We start from the raw sequence: 20,351 nt of genomic DNA on the forward strand, positions 1-20,351 counted from the left end.
ACCTTTAGGGCTGAGATTCTCCACTTTCTTTAAGAAAATCAACCTTGGAAAACAGGGAAGGGATTGTCTCTCTTGTTGTAGAAAGCAGGAAATGTTCCTTTTACCCTTGGTAAGTTGGTAGAGAACAGCCTCATTTATCATTTAGTTCCTAATTGTTTCCATAAGCTGCGTAAGTATTGCTGTCTTTCTGAATAACTGGTGTTCCAAGGGCAGATAAATACGAAACCAAATATGCTATTTTGTAAGGATGTGTGAAATAATTGATGTGACTTTTAAATTCACATATGGGATGGTCTGCATTTTTTTGATGAAGTGGGGACCAGCTGTAGCAGAAACAGAAGTAGCCTGGAAGTCATTCTCACTTTGGGTGAGAACTAAGCATTCCCAGTGGATTAATTCTCTCTCTGGTCTGGCATAAAGTTGTCCGCTGGTTTCCTGTGAATATTAATATGCCTGTCCAGTAACCCAACCTCAAGCTGAATGGAGTGAAAGGGCAGGGAAGAGCAATTTTTATGAGAAACATTTGTCAGCATCCTCAGTCCAGTTGGGTTATGGCAGACATTTACAGCACCTTGGCTACACATTTTTGCTGGAAGCCATTGACTTTTTTTTTAAATGGACTAGTGTTTGTTTATTATTAATAATTCACTTTGTGTGGTTTTGTTGTCTTAAAAATTCTGGAGAGCTGTTTTTCCTCTATGTTCAGCTTGTAATAAACTTTCTGAAATCAAAATATAGAGAAGGTAGAAAAATGCTTTCAAAATTCATGTTAGATGGAATAAAATACTACATCATGTTTCTGAAAGGGTCAGAGTTACAGCGGCATGCACAGAAATGTGTTTTGACTGCAGACATTGTTTCCTCATACAGAAAAAGCAATCCGTCACTGAATTTGTTCTCCAAATCAGATTGGAGCTCTCTCATGTTCAGAGATGGAACAAAAAGGTTGAGGTGACCTAAAAGTTAGTAACTTTTGTTTTATTGTTGTCCTTTCATAAGACAACTCATTGTTTCCCTAGATGCTCGCGTATTTACAGCTAGATAGCTATGTCTGGTTGTGCATTTTACTTTATCCTGAAGCCACTGGCAATAAGTTAGGATAGAAGAATTATAATGATGTGCATTTCATACTGTTGTGTGAGGGATCCTTAAGTTTGTGCTGAAGATAAATTTCCTGGTACACACCTAATTTTCCTACGGCCAAAAGCATTACCAAATGTAACTTTCTTGGTTTGCTTGTTTTGATGTTTCATTATTAATCACTGTTCATTGTGGAGCTTAACAGATTTCTTTTAGTGTCCAGTTCAGTGCAGTTATGTTAGTATCAGAGCACACAAAATTTGCTACAAAAGGCTTACTTTTTTTTCTGGATACTAAGCCATTTTAATTTTGGACTTGACCTGTCGTGTGCCTACTTTTTAAAGGCTTTACTGATCTCAGCAGGAGCACTTAAATAGCTGAAGATACACTCCTCTCATTAGGAAAGGTAATTAAATCTTAAAGTAGTGAAAAAGGTGTTGAAATTTTGCCCAGAGAAGCTGTGGATACCCCATTCCTGGAAATGTTTAAGGCCAGGTTGGCTGGGGCTTTGAGCAACCTGGTCTATGGGAGGTGTCCCAGGTCTAGAGGGTGATATCCCTGCCCATGGCAGTGGGGTTGGAACTCTACGATCTTTAAGGTCCCTTCCAACCCAAGCTGTTCTATGATTTTGTGATTCTGTGAAATGAGCAGATGTTGTTGCTCTGTATGTCTCGTACTTGGCTGCACTCTTTCAAAGTTCTGGCATGATATGAGTTGTATGCTTGCTAGCTTGCTGTGTCAAAAATGGTCCTGTCTATGATTTCCTGGACTGAAGTGGTAGACAAGCAACTACTTTTTTTTTGTTTCTTGCATGCTGTGTGTGGTCTTGGAAAGTTACAAAGTGACAATAACCTTAGTATTTCTAGTTTTTGTACACAGATTGTAGAATACTCTTCATTAAAATGCTTGCAGAATCAAGGAAGGTGGGCCTTTTGAAGACCACATATATAAGTAAACAAATTTTAGGGTAATGAATATGGCAAGTATGACACCTCTAGCTCCCAAATGAATGCCGGAGCTGTAATGCATGCATCCTTATGATCTTGCTTAATATATGTTTCCTGAACATGCTGTAAGTAGTCCATCACATTGGTCAGTCTTGTGAAAGTCCCTGTAATTTCAAATTACTTATTTTCTTGAAGAGAATCACACCTTTTTGGAAGAAAAATTATTTGAGGAACAGAGGGAAGAATTCAGTGTGAAAAAACTATCTTCTGTGCTTCATGAATTGTTCTAGTGACTGATTTAAGCTAGATGCATGAGGAAGCTGAAAGCTACTAGGGAGATTGCAGTGAAGACAGATCTAAACTCTTTTCAGCAGTGCCCAGTGACAGAACAAGACACAACAGACACAAACTGAAACGAGGCACTCTCTGAACATCAGGAAGCATTTTTTCAGTCTGTGGGTGACTGAGCACAGGTTGTCCAAAGAGGCTGTGGCATCTCTCTCCTTGGAGATCTTCAAAAGCCACCTGGATGTGGTCCCAGGCAACCTGCTCTGGGTGTCCCTGCTTGAGCAGGGGTGTTGGACCAGGTGGCCTTCAGAGGTAATTTTCTACCTCAACCGTTCTTCGGTGATGTGAATTCTTTTTTGGAGATTTAAATACAGTAATTTAAATTGCACTCCTTTTAGATTAATTAAAGGCATTTCCATTTTCCATTTGTCTTTAGGAATGACAACCTTGTAGGTGGTCTCAGATCCATAAGGTCATATTAATCAATTATGTCTCTATCAGTAAAAAAAATACTTATTCTTGATGCCTAAAGGCATATTACAAAACTTTTTTGCTGTGTGAATATGCTTCTGTAGCAAAAGATGCTTTTTAAATCAAAGCAAGATTTTCTACATATTTGCATGCAAAGATCCAATGTAGTTTGAAGCTCTTGAAAGAAACAGTTGAACAAAACTTACTTTCTCTTCAAAATATAAAAATATTTTATTGCTGCATTTTTTTTTTAATGGGATTCCTGCAGATCTCAATTCACTTCACTTGCAGCTGAATTTGTTCGGTGCTGCTGCAAATGCTTGTGTTGGTAGCAGGACACTGAATATGAGTGTGTCTCATTTTTTGTTGCTTTCTGTAACAAAAAGACTGCTTCAGATCTCGGACTTCCTGCCTCCACTACTTTTTAAAAAACAACAATGACGAAACCAAACACTGCTATAAATCTTTTCTAAGAGGCTCATTTGACTCCATCACTTGGTAGTGAAATTAGCAGTGTATTAAGAAAACTAACAGCTTCTCCTGTGCAGTGTTTCAGCTTGCATGCATGAAAATCAGTTTGCTTGTAAACACCTGCAAAGAGCCTTAGTATATTTTGGATATGTGTGTGCTGGATGTGTGAATGTGCTTTCTTTTTATTTTTTTCCCCTCTCAGTTCCTTCTCACTGTTTTATTTAAAAGACCTGGTGTCTGAGGCCAAGTCTCTTGAGAAGAGATGTACCACTTAAATTGGTGGGTGTCAGATAACTCAGTGCTTTATAGGTAATACTGACTGTAGACAGTCAGTACACACTCAATCAATACATACCAAGTCTCTTAGTAAGTAGCACAGATTTGACGAGCGTGCAAACAGGAATGCTGTTTAACCAAGCTGAAGGTGATGTTCTTCATCAGCTGCAGTTTCTAGATTTATGGTGCCTCTCTGTCTGCCAGCCTTATGTGGTACATGCACATCTGTTTCCTTTCCATTTATTCCCATAGCCGTGCTCTCTAATCTTGTGTCTAGCAGATCTGTGGGAATCAGCAAGACTTTCCCCTTGCAACTTTTCTGTCTTGTTATTAGGAATGTTGTTTCAGCTCTGAGAGCAGCGAGGTGTCCAGATGCGTGCTGTTGAGCTGTTGGTGTCCCAGAAAAGAGTCTATGCGACCATGCTTGTAGTTGGCTGAAGCAGAAAAGGGAACTGGGGAGAAAGAGGATACTTAGCAAGCAGGTGAGAGTAAGGGTTATAGTAAGCAGGAGAGAGAGTAAGTCATGGCAAGGACAGTGGGTGACTCCAGAAAAAGGTGTTGGAGACAGTGATGAATTTGTTTCACATCAGCAGTTCTTTCCAGTGCGCCACCTCTCCAGGAAATTTAATATTCAGGCTCCAGTACTCCGTTTTCCTTTCTCATGCAAACACGCTGTAGTACAATAACTTTAGATTTGCTTCTTAGAGAACAAAAAGTGTACTTCAGGCTCCCCTCACCTCTTGCTCAGCTTCTCTTCCCCACTCCTCCTATCACTGTTTGATGGGAGCAATGGGTGTTTAAGGGTAGTCACTGTTCAATGGGTGCTTAGCAGTTCAGGGTGTGGGTGGCCGTCAGTCATGGACTCTGGAGGCGGGGACAGTGTTGGTGATAAGAGATTGACCTGAGAAGAGCAAGTGACTCTGAGGTCTCAGTGGCCTTTCCAAGTGCGACAATTGTCACAGGGCTGGCAGAAAAGAGCACATTTCTAGGCTGCTGGTGTGGCCAGCTGTTCTCTCCTCCCTACCCCTGAAAAAGGACTGGGGGGAGGGATAGTCAGTTGTGAGCAGGTCTAAAGTATTTGGCAGTACAAATGGTCTCTGGTTTCACACACTGGATATTTGTACATGTGCTTGAAAGACTGGAATGAGTTGTGCCTTGGTTGAAATTATTCTGTGAGTATTACTTGGACACTACTGCTAGAGCCTAGTGGTGCTAACAGTGCAAGTCAGGCAACACAACTAATCAGTGATCCTTAGGTGTTGATTTTAAACAAAAATAGAAGTGGGTCAAAGCTTTCCAAATAAACTCTTCGTTTTATTCATGTTTCCCAAGCATCCAGTAAAATGTGCTCATATGATAGCATAACAGTCATAGCAAAGCTGGTAAAGAGAGATGGTAATATGAGGGAACTAAACTGTCTATTTCAGCAGCCGCTTTTATGCTGATCATAGTTACCTTGTACGCTCACGTTTTGCATTGTAGATCCAAATATGATTTCTCTTTATTTCAGGAACAGTCCTCATCCATTAATCACCATCCTTGAAAACAGACCCGATTGCTGGCCGGTTCTACTGCAACAGATAACAGTGTTTTTCCAACAGTGTCCAGAGAGGTAAATGAATGAATGAAAAAACAAACAAACAAACAAAAAAACAACAAATGTAGATAACTGAATTGAGTCAGTGTATTTCTTTCTTGAAGGTAGCTGCAATGGTCAAGGTTTGTATATAAGCAGTAAGAAGAATGTCTTTCAAAACAGATAATTATAAGATGTAATGACACGATTTAAAGTTTAAAATCAGAACAACAAAGTAATAAGATGATCCATTAAGAATCCAGGTTTTAATTTTGATTTCTTAACTCTTCTGTGTTAATATTTTTTTTCATGGATTTGGAGAAATTTGTGCAAAGTTGATAATATTTTGAGAAACTTGCTTGAAAACAATCAATTTTGATTACTTGCTTTTGTAAGCAGAGGTAAAAATGAAGTCTCATAATAGTAAATAATATGTTAGAATATAATATACTACAGAGAATAATAGTAAAAAAAAAAAATTAAAAAAAATGGATCCCTGTTATATGCCAGATACCATGGATACTGTAATTGAGCTACTAATAGAAAAACACTTTACTAATCCCATTGAAAACTGTGCTCTCAGGCGTATTTTGGCAAGTGGAGTTTTACAGGGATAAAAAATGATCAATGTTTGCCAAGATTTTGACTCCTTAGATGAGGATGATGCAGATATAAGCAAAACATGCAAACAATGCAGAGAAAGCATGGGAGTTTATATCTCATACCTATGCATGAGATCTCTACAAATGGTGCATAATTCTTGAAAATCGATGGCACAGTCATATTATAGAAAATCTTAACAAGAAACAAATATCTAAGTTATCAACAATTTCAACATTCTTTCATGCTCATCTCCAAGAAACTTGTCCAATAAATCTTCAGTGTAAGATACCAAATGTTGTAGCAGCCTTGCAGGCAAATGTTTTCAGTAATTTTTACAGCCATATGTATGCATTTCAGTTAAAAAGGATCTCCTTCCTCCTGTTTTCTCAGACTTGCGCAAATCCAGCAGAGCAATGGTACAGTGAAACTGACTTCTGTATTCTGTTGTTCTGATTAAACAAGTAAAATAAGTTCATTAATCTCTTAAATGTCTGGTAGACCTTAGCTATGTGATCAGCAGTGAGACTCTCAAATAAAAAATAAAAAAAAAAATAATTAAAAAAAAATAATAAAAAAAATTTGTTCAATTTAAATAATCAGTCTTTAAAATGTTATCTTCAGATTTGTTTCTCTACTCAGCTGGTAAATCTGGGACTCATGAAGAGTCTTGTCAGAGGTCTGACCGGTGGAATGAACTGTGAATTTGTTACTGGTGTATTATATGGCATTAAAATAGGAGTTAATCTTACTTGGCAGACACCTTAAACTTCCTTGTTGCTTTTTGTATAAAGGTTTCTGTGGACTAACTTCTATACTGAGAATATACTGATGTGGGTTTATTACGGAGTTATGTTCAAGCTCTACATCAGGATTGAGTCTTGTTTGAAACAATTTTGATTCTCTGTATATTTTTAATGTATTGACCATTAACTTAATTTGCTTGTTCTAATAATGTCAAGATCAGCTGGTATTTTTAACATGGTCAAACTGGAAGACTTATTCTATGATAAATTATTTGTCAGAAAGCTATGGAAGTTAAACAACCTGTTTTTGGCCAATGGTCTTTAACAACTATAGGAAACAACTAGGAAGGAATGGATGGCTCTTTTAAAATGAAATCATTTCTTGTAGTTTGAAGTGTTTCTGAACAGTATTGTCCAAGTACTGCTTCAGTATGATACAATAGTCTCTTGGACATTCAGCAAGGAAAGTCACTTTCTTGAATTGATGACTTTAAAAAAAAAAAAAAAAAAAAAAAAGCCTTGTATCATGATCTGCAAGTATATTTCAAGTCATAGTCATGCTTAAATACTGTCTTATCTGAATGCACTTCATTGTATAATTGCTGTTTGTGGTCTTGTGTAAGTTCTTTGTGTCAGTAAGTCAAACTTTTTTTGGTGAGAATTATTAATGCTTGTCATAGCACCTTTCTGTTAATTCTATCCTGTAAATTACTGCAGACCCAGGGAATGTCACATAGCTTGGGTTTTCTTTGTAGCTTGTTGAGTTTATAGTAGAAAACAATCTTGGCAAACTTATTTTTTGAACTGCAGGGCACAAAGTTCTTGTGTTGGTATAATGGCTCCATTTCTAAGATACCTGTATTGTGAACCATCTCAGTTACGAGAAAATGCTGAACTGCGAATGGGATTACTTAGGATTTTACTTCAGCCACGTGGTCCAAAGCACACTGAAGCACCATCTGTGCTGGAACGCCAGATTCTTCAACTTCTATATGATTTGATTCCACACCTTCAGGTAGAGTTGTTGCCTAACGTTGCATTTTATGAATACTATCAGGGCAGTGATAGTACTATTACTGCCTTTCAAGTGTGCAAATATAGCACTGTCTTCCATTTCCTGTAGACCTCATTAGTTGATAGCAGAGAAATCTAATAAACTGTCCCTAGGAGAAAGTGATTATTTTTTAGGTGTTTAAATCTGCCTATTAAGATGCAATTTGCAAGATGTTTACAACATCTATTTACCATTAGTTGCTCAGGAAACATACAGTAATCTTGTAGGAGATACCCATGAATATTGTTAAATTGTAGTCTATTTGTCAAAAACATATTGTCCTGTTAGCTTAAAAATTGTATCAAAATGAAACAAACTATACGAGAAGCATGATTTAAGTACTTCTAGGTATTTCTGTGTTCCTCTTTGTAACAGAGGGATTAATGGATCTAAAGGCAAAACTTAGCCCCTCTGTAATATACTGAAGCTTTTGAATGTACTTTTTAGTTGACAATGACAGTTGCTTGGAGCTAGGATTCAGTTTTTCTGTCCCTTTTAGATCTAGGGTATTGATTCAAGTTAATAGCTCTGCTTTGCCTCATGCTTTACTGTGACATTGGTCAAGCTTTTTTGTTCTCTCAGTGTACCTTTTTCTTTCCTCCGTAATACAGTTAGAACACCATCTTTAGTTGCAAGTAAACATGATGTGTTGTGGTATTATTGCCATACAGAGAGGGTTTGAAAATAGTCATAATGTCAAACTAAATAGGCTACAAGGAAATATAATAACTTCTTTCTCCTAGGGATTTTACTAGTAAAGTATATTTTTTACTGGTAGCTACTTCTCACAATGTAATTTGTATTACAAATAATGTATATTGTATAAATAACTTGTATTATACACACGTGTCATGGACAAATAATTTTTATTATACACATCTGTCATGGTTCTGGTCTAGTCTTTGTGATGGCAAGTACTTGCTGTCCTTTTTAGTCATAGGGATGCTTCTGATTTTTTGTCTTTATTCCACGAGATGTTCAGGGAAACATTGTGTCCTTAATGTATGACCAAGATTCTGACTTGGTAAAAATTAGCCACGAAATGGCACTGAAGACAACCTGTAAACTCGGTTATGAACCTTTATTTCCTCTGTGCTCATTGGGACTTCCCCCCCCTTTTTTTTTTTTTTTAACATTAATTTCCATTTTTTTAAACTTCTGTGAATACTTTAGCTTTATCCATTGTGTGTTTCTGCCTTGCCTGAGATAATTTCACAATGGAAAGGGAAATACTGCTTGAAGAAGCATGTTTAATGTACTGTCATTCCTCCTCCTTTCTTCTCTGAACCCCAGGTTCTTCTTAATCTTCCTTTAAGGCCAGCCTCACTTAATCCTTTGTACTGAGATATTAGGAAGAGTTTCTTGATGGAAAGGGTGGTCAAGCACTGCAGTGGGCTGCCCAGGTGGAGTCCCTGTCCCTGGAGGTACTTAAGAGATGTGTAGAAGTGGCATTAAAGGCCATGGTTTAGTGATGGGACTTAGTAGGTCAGATTGATCTTGAAAGTCTTTTCCGACCTAAATGATTCTATCATTCTGTAACTGTAGAAATGCTGAAATGCTTCCTAATTCCTTACAATATCAGCCACTGGTCAAAAGTACATTTGGTCACTTGCAGACTTTTCTGCTGAAGAATTCAGTGAGCATGAGGGTTCTGGTTAGAGCAGATGATTCACAGAATTTACTCAAAGGGACTAAAAATCAAGAATAGGCAAGGCTGCTGTGTTATCCTAATGCTGGCTTCAGGGTTTGTAGCAGAACAGCAAGGTTTGCTTGCAACTGGAACTTCCAAGTGCAGAAATGTAGAAGTGCGATAGGCATATCTGAAGAATTAGCATTTTAAGGCAACCTGTGACTGGAAAACTATTTGCTTGGCTTTTAAGTATAGCACCAAGTGCTTTGGGATATGCCACTTCTTTGAGTATGGCTTTTCATTTCTTGTAACTGTTAAAAATTACGTGGTGCTCTGGAGGAAGATAATACCACTGCACTTCTCTTTTGAGACATACATGTATGTTAAATCTTGGTTGCATTACAAGGAAATATCCTAAAGCAGGATATTTCTAGGATATTTCTGTTACAAGAACATAATTGTGTGAAATCCCCATACAGGTTGTTTTATTTGGCTGATAGAACCCCAATAATTGGATGTATTTGCTACTGCATTTGAGGAGCATGGGATTTTTCTCATCAGCTACCAAGAAGCCTTTTTATTCATTCATGTGTTTCTAATCCTATTTTAGGACCTTAAATCAGTCAATTCTGTAGTAATGTATATCAGAGATTCCTGAATTTAGTTCATAGATATATCTTCAAAGTCTTACTAATATTTGCAATGAGAAGACTGTAGAGCTAGTAGAAGTAATGTTAAAGCTGGGGAAATCTTGCATGGATAGGGAAGGGCAACTAAACCAGAACGTGTTTTTTAATTACCTGTTTACAGCTTAAAGACTTGCCACAAGTTACAGAAGCCTTGTTTTTTCTGCAAGAGCTGTTCCTCAGCCTGTTGCGCTATCCCGCATTTTGGAAAGACCAGTTATCCCAATTTTGTCTGCAACTGATATGCTTCTGTGAAGTGTGTTTAAATATAACAGGAGAATGTTCATCTTTGATATCCTTAATAGAGGACAACTTTGAGCTTTTAAAAGAGGTAAGAGCTTGGGGGGCAGGGAGGGTTAAAAAGAAAAAAACAAACAAACAAAACCCTTAAATTTTAAGAATGTTGTGTCAAAGACATGATATTGATGCATGACATTAATCTGCAAGTGACCAGTACTGTTTTGAAAGCTATATTTTTCTCGTTTAAAAACCTCCAGGAGGAAAGAAATTAACTGGTGCTGTAATGTGTAAGTTAGCTTTTTACCATGGAAGTTGGTTTAAACTGAGTTAAAAAGGTTTGAATGATGTAACAAATTACGAAGTTGTAGTAATTCTATTAAAATACTTCTAACACCCTGTTTGTATTCTTCATTGCATACACTGTGTCACTGTTTGTGCATCCACTACAATGCATGGAGAAACTCCTTAAGGAGTTTTGTTTGCTGTTTATTTCTACTATTTATCCCCTCTAAAAACAAAGATAACTTGAACCTCTTTTTCTTTTTCTCTGTAGGTGTTTCCAGCGGAACAGTGTATAATTGGGCTAGCATTTCTACTGCTGCAAACACCAGAAAGTCAGCAGAAGTCTGTCCTGAGTCTAGGTAAAGTTCTTGTGAAAGAGGAATCCACACTCTGCAGACTGTATATTTACTTTTGTATTTGGAAAATAGGCACTGCGTTCCCCTGAAGTTAGATTGAGTTGTGAAATGTTTTTATTTAAGTAGCATGTTTCCTTGATTTAAAAAGTAACATTTGATGTGATGGCAATAAGGATAATTTTTCCCTGACTTTCCCAATGAATGTTACTGTATTCTAAGCTCCCTGCTGTCCTGAGGTTTGTTTGATTTTTAAGTCCACAACAGGACCTTCTCAACTGAGATTCATGCATCATGATTGGTTTCTTCTGACAGATCTAAAGAGAGCAATCTTGGCAGTCTCAGTGATGTTTGAGCTTTTGACTTAACAGTTTTGTTTAATGGAGTTAGTTCAGTAAAAATGAGAGACTATGCTACATTCCATTATTGTATTTGTTGCTGCCATCAGGTACTTTGCAGTAAAGAACAGAAGTATATGGGTGTCTAAATAGCGTTTTACCAACAATATTTTGCATTTTGACTCTGTTATGTACGTAGTCTCGATTCTTGAGACTGTTACTTTGTTTGATCAGAGTGTTCCCTGGAAATGTTTGTTTCATACTTAAAAGTAGAAATTATTATTTTTTTTCATTAATTGATCTTTTTTTTTTTTTTTTTTTTCCCCTTTGTCCCCACGTTTTTTTAATAGCCTGCAAGATCCTTTCCTCTTCAGAAACCCAGAATGTCTCAGCCACAGCCCTTGTTTTGGTGATGCCTGTGCTACAGATCTTATCTTCTTCATCAGTTGGGGACTGCTTACCAGAGGATGATTCTGGAGCTACCAGGCAGCAGCTGGCTATAAATCTTTTGGGAATGTTACAAGAGGAGGGTGTGAAGGATAGAAAGGAAATGGTAAGGCTCTGTGGTTTGGGCTTTGTTTTTTGTTTTGTTTTGTTTTGTTTTTTTGGGACAGATAGCAGATACATGTAACAGTTTGCTCCATCATGCTTATCTGACTAGTAAAGACTACACCTATTAGCTTATCCATATAATATGTTGTATGGAAACAGTCAAAGCTATGCATAATACATACAACTAGACTGCTAGTAAAATGTAAGTGTGTATGCTAGATATCATTTTATTTATTACATGAATTTATTTCCTTTAAGAGACCATATAGATTAAAGAATTCACCAGCACCGTTGATTAATTAACAGGACTTGGTAGAGAACTGTATCAGCTTTACTTATTTTATCTCTTTCAGAATCTTGCTTATTCTGCTGATCTACATGCTTTTCCTTACCAGCTGGTTATCTTGGCTCATTTTAATCTGTGCTGTTGTATTTTTGTGTTCTCATTTTTAATTTGTTCATGTGGGACCCTCTACCTATCTGTTTCCTCTGTTCTGAGAATAGGTGATAAGAAGTTTCTTGATCAAGATATACTTACCGCTGTAGAAGCTAAGCTTCCTTTCTTATTTACACCTCTGTTATTTGGTGTTGGGAGCGTGTTGATGTGATGACTTGACAGAAAAACATACCAAATCCAATTTCCTTGTCCCAAAATCTCACTCCAGTTTCATCTTCCATTTCCTACTCTACTCAGAGTTGGTGAGGCTGCACCTGGAGTACCGTGTCCAGTACAGGTTCTAGGCTCCCAGTGCAACAGAGACATGGACATACTGGAGAGGGCCCAACAAAGGGCCAAAAACATGATCAAGGGACTGGGTCATCTCTCCTCTGGGAAAGACTGAGACACTGGGACTTCTTAGCCTAGAGGAGAAGAGTCTTAGAAGGGATCTCATTAATGTATATCAATACCTAAAGGGAAGATTCAATGAAGACAGAGCCAGGCCCATTTTAGTGGTGCCCAGTGACAGGCTCAGAGGCAATAGGCACAAACAGAAGGTTTAGTCTAAACATCAGTAAGTGCTTCTTTACTGTGCAGGTGACTCTGCACTGGCACACGTTGCTTACAGAGAGGTTGTGGAGTCTCCACCTTCTAGGAGAACTTTGGAAGCCACCTGAGGATTGTCCTGAATAAGAGTATTTAAGAACTTAATTTAGTTATGGTGTATTTTCTTCACAGTTTTTTTTTTTGGTAGTGGTGGTAATGGGGAATTGTTCAGCTTGTTAGGACATGGCTGACCTTATCTGCATTTTTGCCATTAAGGGATTTGTGTACGCTTTTCAGCATTGTCAGCCTGAGATTTTCTGCCTATCTTGCTTGAATGAAGTGCACCATTAAAGTTAAAATATGGTAATAGCTTCTTTCCATGCAGGTGAAGTAACAGGAGAAAGGAGAGAGTATAATTGTGTAACACAGCCTTATGAGAACTAAGGAGGGATGGGAAATATCAATATAATATTTCAGGCTCTAACAACTTCAGCAGTTTTTCCAGGCTTTAAAAAGAAAAAAGAAAAAAGACCTTAACAGCCTGATCTTGTTTTCAGATACTAAGATATAGAGTCAGACAACTAAACAGCATAACTTACAGACAGTAATGCTCTTAGTTGACTCTGTGTCCTTGGATAAAGTTTAAGTAGCTATATCTATGGCAGTTTCATAGATTTATGTTGTTGATTGCAAATTTATCGAGAGGAGATTGTTGGCTCCAAGTTATCTTGTCAGCCAGAGATTGTGGTGTTTTATTGAGTGCTATAAAATGTAAGAGGATTTCCTTAAAATATGTAAATATTATTATTATAAGCCTATACTTTTGTGATGGACACGTCATGATCAGGAATGTAAGGGTTTTAGGCACTCCAATTTTATTATACACATTTTAGTGCATTTACCTACAGGAAAGATGGATGCCAAATAAAGGGGAATCTCCCAAGTAAAGAATTATCAATGCATTCAATCATCCTTAGTAGGAGAATTCACATAAAGGATTGTAAAGAAATGTATTGTGAATTATTCTTTACATTTATTGAGTTGAGATTCTCAAACAAAATACTTGCTTTGGATGACAGAATTGATTAAGTTATTGTTTGGTTGGTTGGTGTTTTTTTTTTGTTCTTTCTTTACCTTACCTGTTGGATTGAAAGTTTTGTTTCTGTGTTTCGCTGGTTTTCAGATGTCCTGCAAACTCCTTTTTCCAATAACCAGCTCTTACAGTTCATTGTACACCACCTGGAAGATTGTAGAGCTCATGAAAGAGAAGACTGCAGTTACTGGCTGGTTATCTTCAGTGAAATCACTGCTACCTATTGCAACTCAAGTCCCTGCCCATGTTTTCCTCCTGCTGGCTTATCTATTGATGCAAGAAAACGGAGACAGTCTTCGAAATGTGCTCCAGACTGCTACAGAAGTAGCCAAAGCTGATTGTTCTCAGGTAAAAACTTAATGTTATTGAATTTTGCTGCAGGGATAGGGCTTGATTCTGCAGCAGGAGAGGGACAAGGCTGCCACCACTTCTTGCCCTCAGGTCCAGCAAGTGGTGAGACTGAGTTTGTGTTCCCAATAGGTACATGCACATGGAGCACGTGTACATCACATATCTGTGGCTGTATTTATATAATACAGAGATGCAAAGCACTCATGAACACAAAGAGCACCAGTGGCCTCATGCTGCTCCCCTTTTCAGCTGTGCAGGTTGAAGGTCTGCTAGTGGGAATGTGTATATGTGTTCTGCAGCAGCAGGGCTCAGACACTGTGTGCATGCAGGTTGGCCTCTGGATCCCGGTCTCCCCATTTGCTGGCATCTGGACCTAAGAGCCCCTGAGGCCACAGCTCCGCTGCAGTTGTTGATACGGACTGCCCTCCACTGGACTCCCCTGTGGGGAGTGCCTTCAGAGATGCACACATGAACATGTACACACTTGTATATGTACACAAACCCAAAGCTCACCAGAACTCCCCTGGTCCTTTTCAGGCTTTTCAAGATGAAAAATTTTGTGTGGCATGTACACACAAATACGTATGTATTATTTCTCTGTTTTGTAGTGTTTATCGGTTCTTCAGGCTTAGGAAAACAACTGGCTTATTTAGCAAAACTACCTAATTAGTATGAAAATACAACACACACAAAAAAAGTTGAAAAGAGGCTACTAAACCATTTCTGGCTTCTGTTGATTGCATATTGCTGCTCCCTTTGTCCTTTTGTGGTTACTGGAGGACTGCCACTTCCATTATAATGTATGCAGTCATGCTTTTTAAAAATATCTCCATAGTCTGTACCATCTTTCCCTCCTTCAGTAGTGAATTCAAGCCAGATTTATGCAGTATGCTTATACTTTCTTGCCTATTTTAGAAAGATGAATGTAGATATCTGGCTTTTTAATGTAGATACAGTAATATGTAGCAGAAGAGTCATTGTGTATAAACAACAGTCTTAACTTATGAAATAGAAAAATGTGGGGAAGGGAAAAGTGTTGCTTCAAGTCTCAGATATGCTGTAGAGACAAGTTTGCTTCACTTTTAAAATTACTTTCTGTTTCAAATAGCTATCATAGTCTGTAGCACAAAAGTTGGGAAAAGATAAGGCTTATGGAGTGTGTGCTTGATGTCTTAGGGTACTGAATTCTACATTGCAGTCCAGGATGTGCTTGCTATTAAACATGTACTGAAACAGTATGTACCATTATACACTGCTCCGTGAGATAACTGTATTTCTCAAGCTGGAGCAGTTTTTAAACTTGGTGCCATCTCCATCTTTCGTGGGTTGCCCACTGTTAACTTTCTTAAATATGTCTGTTCAATTTTCTGTCAAATGCTCCTTTGTTTTGTTGTTTTCTTTTGTGGGTGTTTTCCATGTGCAGTAGATTGAAACAGATCTGGGAGCATGTGATTTCTTTAATTTTTTTCTCAGCTTGATTGAACTTGTTGTATTTTGTAAACTTTATTGTATTTCTAGCATTGTATACAATCATATTCCTGTGTCATAGTTGATTTTTGTGGATATTAATTATATTTCAGAGTCACAGAATGCTTGAGGTTGGAAGGGATCTCTGGAGATGTAGTCCAATTTCCCTGTTCAAGCAGGGATCCCTAGAGCACATTACCCCAGACTGTGTCCAGACAGCTTTGGAATATCTCCAGGGAAGGAAGCTCCACAGTATCTCTGGGAAGCTGTTCAAGTGCTCAATGACCCTCACAGTAAAGAATTTTTTCCTTATGTTCAGACAGAACTACCTGTATTTCAGCTTGTGCTTGTTGCTTCTTGTCCTGTCACTGGGCACCACTGAGAAGAATCTGGTCCCATGTTCTTGACACCCTCCCTTCAGATACTTACCCATATTAGTCGGATCGACCTAAACCTTCTCTTCTTCAGGCAGAATCATCTGAAAAAGCCCTAGCCTATTCTCACATGAGAGATGTTCCAGTCCCTCAATTGTTTTAGTAGCCTGTCCTGGTTCCGGGTGGGATAGTGTTGATTTTCCTCCTAGTAGCTGGTGCAATGCTGTGTTTTGGATTTAGGATGAGAATAATGCTGATAACACACCAATGTTTTAGTTGCAGAGTAGTGCTTACAGTAAGTCAGGGACTTTTCAGCTTGTCATACCACCCTGCCAGTGAGGAGGCTTGGGGTGCACAAGGAGCTGAGAGGGGAGAGAACCAGGGCAGCTGGCCCAAAGTGCCAAAGGGCCATCCCATACCATATGGCATCATGTTGAACAATTAATATGGGGTGGCTGGACTGGTTGGAGGGAGCCACTGCTTGGGGATGGGCATCAGTCAGCAGGTGGTGTGCAGCTGCATTGTGCATCATTTACTTTCATCATTATTATCATTATTTATTATTATTATTTATGTCTCTTCCTCTTCTGTTCTATTAAACTGTTTTTATCCCAACCCATGGGATTTTACTTTTTTTTTTCCTCATGATTCTTTCCCCCATCCCACTGGTGTGTGGGGTGGTGAGCAAATGGCTGTGTTGCTGAGCTGCCTGCTGGGTTACACCACAACATAGCCCTTTACTGGACTTGCTCCATGTCTCTCTACTTACATTTCTGGACCTAGTATTGACCCGTAGGGCACCCTGCTATCTACAGGCCTTAAACTAGCCCCTGTGCCTCTGATCAGAACCCTCTGAGACCTGACATACAGGCAGTTCTCAGGCCACCTCATGGTCTACTCATCCAGCATGCTGCTTTCTGAGCTTGCCTAGGGGGGGGATATCATAGGAGAGTGTCAAAAGCCTTGCTGAAGTCTGGGTAGACAACATCCATTACTTTACCCTCAGCTATCCAGTCCAGTTGTCCCATCATAGAAGACAATCATGTTAAGTATGATTTCCCTTTGGTGAATCTATGGTGGCTACTCCTGATCACCTTCTTGTCTTCCACATGCTTAAAGATTGTGGCGTAATGACCACTCGGACACCAGGATTTCTTTAAGGAGCAATAACTTCAACTACTGTATTGAGGACAGCCTCCCTTCTTACACTGTTAGCTCTACAAGCGATACTTTCCCAGTAGCTATTCATTGGTTAACAACTTTGCTTGGCAACAGCAAGTATTTAGCCACTTACACGTCTTAACGGTTGGAGAAAACAGTTTGAGACAACACTGTGCCTCCTGAATCACCCTTCTTTGTTCCCTCTAACTCACGTTCTTTATGGCCTCACTAGCCTAATGTTATCACCAACCATGGGGATTGTTGACCCCCATGGCGATACTCCCATGAAAGATGGACTCCAAGTTCCAGGGACTGAGTGAGTCTGGCTGCCCTTTAGTTCCTTGGGTCCTTCTTCTTGCCCCTTATTGAAGACTAGGGTGACATTCATATTCTTCCAGTCCTCTGGCATCTCTCCGGACTGTCATGACCTTTCAAAGACGGTTGAGTGTCCCAGCAATGATGTTAGCCAGCTCCTTCACTACTTGTGGGTGCATCCCCTCAGGGCACATGGCCTTACTGGATGTCAAGTTTGCCTAAATGATCTCTAACCTCATTCTTTTCAACACAGGTTTATTTATTTATTTATTGGATTATATGTGAGAATATTGTGGTTTAACCCAGGCATTCTCTCAGTATTCCCCCCACCCCCTACCCAGTGGGATTGGGAAGAGAATTGCAGGGGGGAAGGGAGGAAAGGTAAAAGCTTGTGGGTTGAGATAAAGACAGTTTAATAGGACAGAGAGGAAGGGAAAGATAATAATGAAAATAGTAAAAGAATATACCAAGCAAGTGATGCCCAGTGGTATTGCTCACCACCTGCTGACTGATGCCCAGCCTGTCCCCACGCAGCCTCACCCACCCCCCACCCTCTGGCCAGCCACCCCAGTTTATTGTTCAGCATGACGTTATACAGTGTGGGACACCCCTCTGGCCAGGCTGGGCCAGCTGTGCCCCCCAGCTCCTGGAGCACCCCCAGCCTCCTCGCTGGCAGGGCAGCACGAGTTGCTGGAAAGGCCTTGGCTCTGTGTGAGCACTGCTCTGCAGCAACTAAAACATCTATGTGTTATCAGCATTATTCTCATCCTAAACCCAAAACACAGCACCATACCACCTACTAGGAGGAAAATGAACTCTATACAAGCTGTAACCAAGACAGAAGTGATTCTGACTTCTGTTTAGACACGTAGTAACAGATTAAAAATTCTGTTTCTTAGTCTGGAAAAAGTGGTGGACTTCTGCTGTGTAACTACTCATCAGGACTGTGAGCATTATGTAGGCATGGAAGAATGTGTAGAATGTGTTCGTTTACTCAAACTGTAAGATCATTATTAGGGGGAAAGGAAATTATATTATTTACATCTTAACTAAAGTAACAAAAAGCTTTTGGATGCATTGTTCTACAGTGTAGTTAGGTTTCCAAGAAGTGGGTGACCTCCAAATATATTTAACTCATGGCGTTTCTCACTACAGCTTGATGAAGTAGACTTCATCATTTGGAGGGAGAAATTTAAAAAGGAATGTTTAAGTGTCATTAAAAGTGTGTTTGATTGTGGTGTCTGTAGCTATAGTGATTCGCAGAAAGCAGAATCCACGATCAGTCAGATTGTACAGTAGGTGTGTTTATTCAGTGCTGGGCAGCACAGGGGGTAGTTCCACCAAAGTCGTGCGCACCTGACGTGGCAACTTGCCTTGGTTATATGCAGTGAAGAGTTACATATGCATGAAGTTTCACAATACACCTATATATATGCATAACCTGTCCCCACTTCATATTAAAATTAGTTCCAAGGTATCATTTCCATAAACTCCTCCCATCCGTGCTTGCGCAGTGTATCCTGGTGGTGGTCGTCTGGAGGTCGTGGGGACGAAGATTGATGACTCTTCCTCGTCACCGCTAGTTGACCTCTTGTCTCTGTGCAGACTCAGTTGTTCCTTCGCTCTTGTCCATCTGCAGGACCACTTTCTGCCAGTTTCTTAAGATAGGCTCACACTCTTACTAGGAGATTGACCTTGGTAAGGGGCCCAAGCTTCTTGCTTTAGTTAATTTGCACAATGCACCATAGTTAGCAAAGACACTAAGTAGCATCCTAATTTAATACCGTCAATGCTCTGTCTCTACTTGATAAGATTCTCCTAACTCCCTCTCTCAATAGCACTGACTTTTCTTTTTGGTCTGGAAGAAAACAATGGATGTAGCATGTTGGCAACAGCTATAATAGTGAAGAGAAAATTGCAAACTGAACTGAAAAGTGCAACCAACTTAAGTGTCTGTAACACAGCTGTTGCACACTTCAAACAACAAGTAGCCATCAATTAGACTGAAGAAGGTCTCTGGTCAATTTACTGTTGGAGTATATTAATGCCTGTTGTATGTGAATTAATTAGAGAAGTGTTGAACTTTGTTCATTTTATTGTATTTTGTAGTTCCTGTTTTGTCCTGTGCATGCTGCTGCTATTAAGCTAATGTTAGTAACGTAGCATTTCATTTTTGTGTATGTATAGTTGATTACAGAGTCAAAATAATAGTGTTTATACAAATCTTGAATCTCAATGTTGATATTTATTTGACTTTTTAAGAACCACCTGCAAGGTTACACATTTTACAATTTTGAATTTACAATTCAAAATAAGAACGGGACCTAGTTCCCAGACTGTTTCTTCTGAAATATTTGTTCAGTGTCCTTGGTATACTCCTTGAATCACGTGTGGAAGAGCTGCTATGGGATGTTACAGATCTGGATTCAGTGGAAATGATGAGATACTGCAAGTTAGAAATGACTCCTCATAGCTAAGCACCTGGCAGAAATACACAAAATGAAGTAGTTATCTCTTTTGTGGATATTTCTTCCATTCTTTCTTTGTCTGTTTCACCATCTTTTCTTATTTTCTTATAAAGATTGCTATTTTCTTGCCCATAAATTAATTCTTTATCTAAAGCTATGGATTTAAAATCCTTCTATTCTGTTGTAGCTTTGTACCTCTTTTTTCCAGAGCTTGGCTAAACAACGTAAAACAGAGGATAACTAAAAAGTGTCTGGAAAAAAAAAATCTGACTTGCCTGCATGCTTGCACAGCACTATTCTTAGAGCAAAAGATTTTCTCAGCTGTGGCAAGAGGCCATTTGAAGATGGTTTTGCTGCTCCAGGGAATGCTTGGTTTCCTTTTCATTTGTCACAGCTTTTTTTGCCACTCTGTTTAAACAAAAATATCAGTGCTGCGTGTTGTTAGTAAAACATACTGGATTGTAAGTGCTCGGTCTGTGGTAGGAAGAAATAAGCACTAAGAGTTCCTAAAAAAACGTTTTCTGCATTACAGAATTGTAGAATGGTT

General features: G+C 38.9%; 1 protein-coding gene across 1 annotated transcript in view; it reads left to right on the top strand.

Moving 5' to 3' along the window:
• Positions 1-20,351, top strand: part of FOCAD (focadhesin) — a 122,207-nt gene that overhangs the window by 22,413 nt on the left and 79,443 nt on the right. Inside the window, exons 7-12 of the mRNA XM_084504906.1 lie at positions 5,044-5,145; positions 7,266-7,470; positions 9,950-10,156; positions 10,619-10,706; positions 11,389-11,591; positions 13,759-14,016. Coding sequence (XP_084361032.1) covers positions 5,044-5,145; positions 7,266-7,470; positions 9,950-10,156; positions 10,619-10,706; positions 11,389-11,591; positions 13,759-14,016 — 1,063 coding nt within the window. The remainder of the gene's footprint in view (positions 1-5,043; positions 5,146-7,265; positions 7,471-9,949; positions 10,157-10,618; positions 10,707-11,388; positions 11,592-13,758; positions 14,017-20,351) is intronic.

The sequence above is a fragment of the Aythya ferina genome (assembly GCF_964211825.1).
Source record: "Aythya ferina genome assembly, chromosome: Z".
NCBI classification, from domain to species: domain Eukaryota; kingdom Metazoa; phylum Chordata; class Aves; order Anseriformes; family Anatidae; genus Aythya; species Aythya ferina.